This window comes from Physcomitrium patens, chromosome 15 (assembly GCF_059467195.1).
Source record: "Physcomitrium patens ecotype Gransden chromosome 15, ASM5946719v1, whole genome shotgun sequence".
Classification (NCBI taxonomy): domain Eukaryota; kingdom Viridiplantae; phylum Streptophyta; class Bryopsida; order Funariales; family Funariaceae; genus Physcomitrium; species Physcomitrium patens.
The window spans coordinates 1,451,142-1,459,443 of record NC_143424.1 but is presented as its reverse complement, the minus strand read 5'-3'; the positions used below and the strand labels follow the sequence as shown (position 1 = coordinate 1,459,443).

The 8,302-nt window shown below is 39.6% G+C and overlaps 1 protein-coding gene across 5 annotated transcripts; it reads right to left on the bottom strand.

Annotated features, from left to right (window-relative positions):
* Window positions 1-2,294: 2,294 nt before the first annotated feature.
* On the bottom strand, window positions 2,295-6,160 carry LOC112292234 (protein TAPETUM DETERMINANT 1). 5 transcript variants are annotated; one of them, XM_073539008.1, is made up of 5 exons: window positions 5,821-5,962; window positions 5,296-5,585; window positions 4,958-5,095; window positions 3,838-3,981; window positions 3,338-3,692 (listed from the first exon to the last, which is right to left on the bottom strand). In XM_073539008.1, the coding sequence occupies exons 2-5, from the start codon at window positions 5,495-5,497 to the stop codon at window positions 3,388-3,390; spliced, it is 789 nt and encodes a 262-aa protein (XP_073395109.1). In that variant the 5' UTR covers window positions 5,498-5,585; window positions 5,821-5,962; the 3' UTR covers window positions 3,338-3,387. The 5 variants fall into 5 exon arrangements, with proteins under 5 accessions (XP_024396291.1, XP_090112297.1, XP_073395109.1 ...); XM_024540523.3 differs by lacking the exons at window positions 3,338-3,692; window positions 5,821-5,962 and adding an exon at window positions 2,295-2,937 and having other exon boundaries at window positions 5,296-5,697; XM_090256171.1 differs by lacking the exons at window positions 3,338-3,692; window positions 5,821-5,962 and adding an exon at window positions 2,295-2,937 and having other exon boundaries at window positions 4,973-5,095; window positions 5,296-5,673.
* Between the last annotated feature and the right edge of the window lie 2,142 nt (window positions 6,161-8,302).

The window sequence follows — 8,302 nt, the reverse complement described above, 5'->3', positions numbered from 1 at the left end:
TTTACTTTTATAAAACATTCATGATTTATTTAGTTAAATGCAAGACAACCTAGAAAATATTAAAGCATGTTAAGTTGTAATATTGACTTATGTGCACTAAAAAAGCTCTTAATAAAAGAAGCATCTAAAATTATTGACTTAAAAAAAAATCCATAATAAAGTTTGAATATCTCAAATATAGTTTGTTTAAGTGACTTGAATATATAAAAGACTATTCTCTTTTAAATTGCAAGTGATATAAAATCTTATCTAATATGTAATCAATTATAATAGAAATATCTACACGAATATAAAAATTATGTATATAGATTAGTCCATTACATTACTCCATTATATTTGGATTAAATAACTGAATGTTGGAATATTGGATTTCATCACACTAATTTTGTTATCTAACTTTCAAAAATCTTGATTAAACTATAGAGAAGCTTGAAGGAATTGAGAGCCAAAATTTTGGATTGAAATCTTAAATAGTTAAGACATTGGAGACAATAGATAGAGTATCAAAAAAGAACTACTTTCATTACCACTGAGTCTTATATCACAATTGCCTCACTTAGCATCTAAGAATCTAAATGCTCATCTCTTTTTAATTAACATTCTTCCAAATAAACATTGAGGTTACTAACAAACTTTGTAAATTAGAATTTTTGTGTGTCTTGGCAAGCAATCAAATATCACTTATAGTAGCAATGCCAACACTCCTTCTCCTCGTTAAAGTACCATATCTCTCTCTTTGATACTACTTGTAAAATTTTGGTACAATACTAGGGACTCCTAATTTCTTCTATGGACTATGCCAAAAAGAGAAAAGGTAGCAGGGACATGTGCCACATACTAAGTGGCTAAAGATTGTGGGTTGTGTACAAATACATAGTAGGCAGATCCCTCAAGCTTGTGACCTTTTATTCAACAAAATATTTTTTAATGAATTATTTAAGTTGTCAAAAGTGATATAAGATGTCTAATCATGTCATTGACAAATTGATTATATATTTCATAATTTGGCTTGTGAAAATTAATTTATTTCTATATTTTTATCTTTATTATGTAAAATACTTTCTTATTTTTCATATGATATGCATATCATATATCATATCTTCAATTAATTTTATATTAAAACTTTATTATTAGAAACTTCTATTGATATGTATAATACATTGAGTGTTATGAACATGTTTATCAAATTGATTTGATGTGTTTTTATATAACCTTTATTTTGTAGACTTCGCCTTTTTATGTGAATTTTTTTCTATCAATAATGTTTTACTTTATCTTTTTCTAAATTGACTATTCAAAATTTTCATGCCTCAAAAAAAATTAAAAGTATGTTGTATTTATATTTGCAGAATTGTTATAAATCATTTCTTGTAAAGTAAAAAGGATAATTTTTTTGTTATGGTTATTTTTCCATTTTGGAATGAGGTCTACATCACAGGGAAATAGAGTAGCAAAGAATGGAGAAAAAAATACTGACATTATCTGATCTTAAATACTAAAATAAAAATGAAAATGATGAATTTACTTATTGTGTGCATGAAAAGGATTCAAAATATATCCAAGAATGCCAAAATAAAGACCAAAAATTTAAAATTTATATATATACATATACATATATATATATATATATGTGTGTGTGTGTGTGTGTGTGTGTACGAAATAGATTTCTCAAGCATTTCCTAAAAGCAAATAGATTAATGCTGACGATGTGCATGATATGTCTATTAAAATTCTAAAAACTTGTTCACAATAACAGTAAAAAAAAACATAATAAGGGTTTAGTTGTAATAAACTACACGTCAGACGTACCATACACAAGTAATGATAAAAGTAAATCAGCCACATCAGTGCCCAAACTATCCAAACTAATCTAAAATTTTAATATATTTAAGGAACACTGCATAGCTCTGAAAGGTCAGGATTTGATTTGTCCTAGAGCCTGCACATTAACTGCAGGATTTGGGATTCTTTGGATTCCACATTGCTATGTTATGACCCACTAGGACCATGTAGAAAGAACCTTAATTACGGTTTAAGGTGGGGCTTTTACCACCTTAAAAGCCTGTGTGTTAAAATACAGGAAAACTGTCATCACCCAGAGTAGTCATTCCTATACAGATGTATGTATGTAGGTAGGTATAGATGCAAAAAGTACAGCAACAATTAATAGTGAAAGAGAGAGAGGTAGAGTGCCAACATCTGGAGTAAATACAACACAGAAGTGAAATCATCAAAGCTATCAGTCGATCACAAGTCCTTCACGAAGAAAAAGAAAAAGAAAATAAAAACACATATTGCCTCAAATGTCCTTTACTGTTTACCTCAATCATCATCATCAATACCAAATCATGAGTCTGAAACATCTGTGGCCATTTCCTTGTTGTCTCTGTTCCGGCATTTCTGAAACCCCTGGTGCACGGTGGGTGTAAGCAAAGTGCTCTCATGGCAAATCAGTCAGTGCTTTGTCTCAGAAGGGCAATCAACACACAATATCAGACAGAATTGCAGCCCAGCCCAGCGATCATAACTTCTCCTTATACTTAGTCTAGGGGAGCTGAGTGTGCTCCCAGATCATGTTCATACTTGGTGTGTGTGTACTACACTGGTCGTGTGTGCTATGCACACATGGTCATCATCTACAGAACCTGGCCGATCGGAACCGGATTGGATACATAAAGGAATTAGCATACTGGAACTGGATGATGGCGCCGTGCCCCAGGGGACCGCCCTCATTTACAAGGCAGTCGTTGTAAGAAAGGCGTCGGAAGACATTTGGGTTGGGCGGAGGGGATGATGCAAACCAGCCACAGTACACGTGAATGTCTGCTGGAGCACAGTCAGACATACACGTATTGACTATCTGGACACTGAATCGAGGGATTCCAGGTGAGCCATCGCGTCTTTGAGATATGCTAATGTCTTTATTGGTGCATTCATCTGCAATATACAACATAGGCACCCGGTTATTCCTTTGAACATCAGCCAGCACAAGGTTCTTCCTCTACTTGAAAGCAGTCATGCATGTTGTTTTTTTCTCTGTTGAACTTCACTATCTGCGTGGTGAAACAGAGACGCGCCCAGGAGAAGGACTCGGCATTGTGAAACCCCTGGACCAAAAGCACGCATGCAACTATATCTCCCACTGGAAGCTCTTTTGTTGTCTACAACTCGTGCAGAGCTGTAGGTATGGACTCCCTCGTACACATTCGATACTGATCAAAATTAGAACTAATCTGGAAAAGTGAACTGGATATTTCTACCACGGTTGGCAGGACCCTTGCAAAACAACAAGACTCTTGCACTACATGGAAGACGGTGTTTCAGACTTGCACCAGTGTTGACGGTCAAAGTCGTGTATAATCCCTAGTATACACGAGTTCAGGGATTTTATTTGCAAAAACTAGCAGATTTAAATCTGATAGGATACATAAAAGAGTTCGCATACGTAAATCTTACTATCTCCCCGTACTTAAGAGGTTTCCCTCCATTCACGAGGCAATCATCATATGCTAATCGTCGGAAGGTATTAGGATTTACTAGCAAAGCTGACGCAAACCAACCACAGTATACATGGACTTGTGACGGAGCACAGTCAAATATGCAAGTATTCACTATCTGCACGAAATAGCGAGGTATGCCAGAAGAACCATCAGAGCCCTGGGAAATGCTAATGTCTTTGTTGGTGCACACATCTGCAATAACGCCACATGCACCAACATTATTCCTCTGCTCACATAGCCGACCCAAAGCGGTCAAACAGAGCTCTGAACTTCTCGTCTCAGAAAACGCCCATATTTATCACTGACCCAAACGCAGTATTGAGGATGATTTACTTACTAGCTGGGATCAACATTCGCCGGTTAGTATTTGAGTATATTCCAAAATCGTCATCGTGTGGATGAAGCAAAGTCCTCTCCTCCCCTGAGATGCCTGACACCTGAAGGAGCAACTCTTTGGTTGAATCGTACCCGCTCTTCTTACCTGTATGTGAACCGGTTGTTAAATCTTGGCTACACTGTCCGGAATAATTCATGAGGCTGATATATTAAGAATGAATGGAGGTGACACTCTAGAAACGTCCCATCCGTGGTGAATTCCCCAGCTGGCGCATGAAGGAGTGTGTAAATGCCGCTCTCCTGAAGAGCGCAGTGAGAACGGATGGAGGACCGCCAGCATCATGCAAACTTCTAATAGTGTGTATCAACCTTCCAGGGTTCTGCTAAGACCTATTGAGGATTGTCATTGAGTCTACAGCTATATGTACGCGAGCATCAACTCATGAAGTTCTTTGCGCTAACGTCCATTGAAGGTACACAATAGTAGATCAATAATCGTACTGCATGTAAGAGATATAGTGAAGAGATCCATCCCACAGAACCTCGAATCCATGGTGCCTATACGATCTGAGGCAACAAAGCAATCATTTTTTGTTACGAAATCTCCGTTGGTTCCAAGTGGTGTACGCACCGTGAAGAGATTATGTGCGGCCAACTTGAATGTTAGAGCAAATTCGCTTATCCTTACTTCCCAGGGAGAGAGTGTGTGTGTGTGTGTGAGAGAGAGAGAGAGAGAGAGTAGGATTCTGATGAGGGTGATTACTTGCAATCTAAGTCAAATTCAAGTTTCCTCACATGATCCATCCGTGTTTAACACATGCTTCTTCGCACTCGACACTGACCAAGTGGCAGTGCAACGTCTAGGTCTGACCAGATCATTTCTGGTATTGCAACAGTCGAAATGAGAATGGCGAGCGACACTCGATTAACGAGTTCAACCGTACTTCCAGGTTCCGACTTGAGAATTGTAATACAATGACAATGTGATTATTCCCATGGCGCAGCAGGCGATCCCAACATGTGCAAAATTTCATAAGGTAAAAAGAAAAGAGGAGGTGCAGTGCGCACACGCAGCGAACCGAAGACACGTTTCCATCCCAAGTTGAGGATTCTTGCAATACCTCGAAGGAACTTACGATTCCAAAACTTTGGTCTTTCGCCAGCGCCAGTCTCCTCCTGCGTGAGATCACGTGAGAATACCTCGGCGCTTAGCTCACTCATGACCTGCACGTCATGAGACTCACTATAGTTCTCCAAACCTGCAAGTATCAAGGAGTGGTCGCGATACAAACGTCAATCGGCCCAGCGCTCTCAGAATTGTCCAATCAAAGATGCACGCCAATCACAACACCGCTAACGTATAAGACACACAACTCCCACAGCTTCAAGACAAAAAATGTGGTCCTCACAGCTCGAATCACTGTCAAGCGAAAAGTAAGATGCGGATACGCGGGCCAACCTGCATGCGCTGCCTCCGCGCAAACCAGAAGAGGCCAGGAAATCAACATAATGAATAAAATTGCCAGGATGAGGGCGCGCTGAGCATGCAATCCGAGACGAGGGGGAGTGGCATTCTTGGCTGCTAAAGTACAGATCAACGTAGACGCTTCTGTTTGAAACGGCGCTGTTGTGGTAGCAGGCAGGCTGCATGCGCATGGCATACTGCAGCGGGTTAAGAAGCCTGTTCATTCTCACGTTGTTTTCCTATTTTGCCAATCGTTGAGCTCTCTCTAGCTCAACACTCGCTGCCTGCAGTCAACACACCCAGGACATCTAATAACTTCGCGACAACGCGTTAGTGCCAGAGACCTGGCTGCACTCTCTCACACTCACTCTCACACGACGATTGCAGTCTAGTACTATGAGCTGCTTGCCAACATGGCCCAACGAGCTACCCAAATTCTTCGTCTAATTCCTAGAGAAAAAATTCACGGAAAGATCTGTCTAATTGATTTCACAGCCTTTCCCCAGTTGTGGTTCTGACATGAAACAGCCTCAGACGACTCTTGTTTATTTCCACCAGCTGGTGCTCCAGCTCCTGCTACTCCTGCTCCTGTTGCTCCTGCTCCTGTTGCTGCTGTGCCTAGATCCCCGGCTTACAGCCACTGCACCTTCATAGCCCAATACCAGTCTACAAGTAGAAGACTTGATCGTGGTGTGTTTTATTTTGTCTCCAGAGAGTAACTGAATCTACTCGCTGAGTGAGTTGGTTAAGTTAGTCAACACCACTCCAACATGAGGCACAGTGTGTACATCGCCCTTTGTCTCCGTAATGATAAATCCACTGCCATAAGAAAAGCCTAAAACCAGCCACCTCTCGGCAAAAATCTCAAAGAAAATCTCAGCCATATCCCACACCGTCCGTGCTTTATGAGAAAAATCAACCCCCCAGTAAGTAAAGCTGGCTGCATCACCTCGACGTGAAAGGGCAAACAAACAAAGGGTAGAAACACACACAAAAACCACAACAACATCAAAAAGAAAAGGAGTCAGTTGTTAGTGGGTTCTGGGTTAATTCTTTTTTGGGGTACTTGGATGCTAATTAAGCAAAGCATAATAATACCAATGAGACAAAGGCCTTAATTGGGGGGGTACCCAGGATGAGCAAAATATAATAAAAGAGGAAGCCTAGCTCCAAACTGGCCCTAACTAAGTTGGGCTAGTACTCTCTCTGTGGATGATAACCCATTATAGTTTTCATCCATCCATTCCCTTCATCAATTCTTTTCCTTTTTGCCCCTGGGGGGGGGGTGTACAACACTTCAGTTCATTTATGAATCGAATTTCAGGTGGGCATCAAAACTTGGCCTTCTCAGGCAGCGCCAGTCAAAGCTCCCAGTCAAGACTTTTGCCAAATCCTTGTGCTGTTGTACAAACAGAAGAGATCTGAGGCTCTCTCTGTGCATCCCCCTTGCTTAGCATGGCCAAAGCTTGCAGACAGCGGTGATTGGATGGATGATGAATGAGTGGATGAATGAAGTTGGTGGATGTTGAAGTTGGTGAAAGCCTGCATTGGGAACTCACACCCACACGCACCTACATGGAATGAAATCTCGCTCCCCAAAAATCCAAAAAACAAAGATCACACACTTGAACTTTGAAGGCTATGCTCTCTTTTGCTGAACCTCCAAAATATGACGGCTGAAAGCCATGGCCATTAATGACCCCCCATATCCACCCTTCACATATATATATATATATATATATACATATATGTGTATGTATTATTTATTAATGAAGTCACTTCACCACACACGCCACCACACATGCCACCTTGGAATGTGCAAAAAGAAGAAGAAAAAAACCCAACACGACACGGAAATGTATTACCTTCGTAATATATATATATATATATATATATATTAAATAAAAAATTAAAGAAATCGACATTGATCTTGTCACTAAAAATAATTGTTTTTGATTGTAACTACCCACTTCAAAGGAAACCCTATTCAAACATACTTTTGGATGGTTGGGCCATGTGTGTACATAATTGAGGTGGAAGACACCATTAGCCTACACAAACCCAAGGTAAAATAAAATGAAATGAAAAGTGAAATATGGAAGAAGTCATTGAAGAAAAATTATGACAGTCACAGGATTAGGTGGAAGGCTAGCCTATCCCCTTTTACTTTATTTTTATGATTATTATTATTATTTATTTTGCCAAATGGAGGACTTGAGTGGGAATGGATTTGAGGTTCTGGGCTTGAATGTCAGCTCAATCATGTAATGTACTATCCTCAACAAGGAGTCTTTTTATTGATCAACACAGCTCTGTCCATTTTGATTTTTCTCTCGCAGACTCTGTAGGCCTTGTTTTGTGCTCCAGCTGCCATTACTCCACACTCCCCAGTCCTTTTTTTTCCAATTGGCTCTTTTACCCACGCAGTAGTAGTAATAATAATAATAATAATAATACTACTACTATTAATAACAATAATAATAGTAGTAACAATAAAAACTTGAACTCATTTCCCACCAATGGAAGAAGAGAAGTGTGCTTCCAAAGGGGGATGCTACTTTGAAGTCAATGCAATTAGCCACCAAAATAACACACAATGTTCATACAACACAAGGGAGGGGGGGTCATGAGTTCAGATTGGCACAACGTTGTCACTTAGTTCCAGATGTGACAAAGCTCTCCCAGAGCCAAAGCCTGAATTCTGTTTGGTTACAAGCTCCTGGAGCCAGAAAGGGAGAAAAAAATGTATATATATATATATATATATGTGTGTGTGTGTGTGTGTGAGGATCTTTGGAATAGGAGAGGACTGCGCTGTTGTACCCTAAGTTGGGGTTGAAAATGTTTATGTTTTTTGTGTGGTTATGGGCAGGGCTGAGGTACTGAGGTCAAAATGCCCAGTAGGATGAGTTTATTTGGTCAGTTAGTGCCGTGAGCTTTTTTCTTCTGACAACACAATGAGGAAAATCTAAACTATATCATCACATCAGTAGAATGCTCT

Coding starts and splice junctions, on each gene's coding strand:
- LOC112292234 (XM_024540522.3), bottom strand. CDS start 5,497: ATGCCATGCGCATGCAGCCTGCCTGCTACCACAACAGCGCCGTTTCAA. Junction 5,096..5,295: donor CGCGGAGGCAGCGCATGCAG/GTTGGCCCGCGT, acceptor TGATACTTGCAG/GTTTGGAGAACTATAGTGAG. Junction 3,982..4,957: donor GAATCGTAAGTTCCTTCGAG/GTATTGCAAGAA, acceptor GTTCACATACAG/GTAAGAAGAGCGGGTACGAT.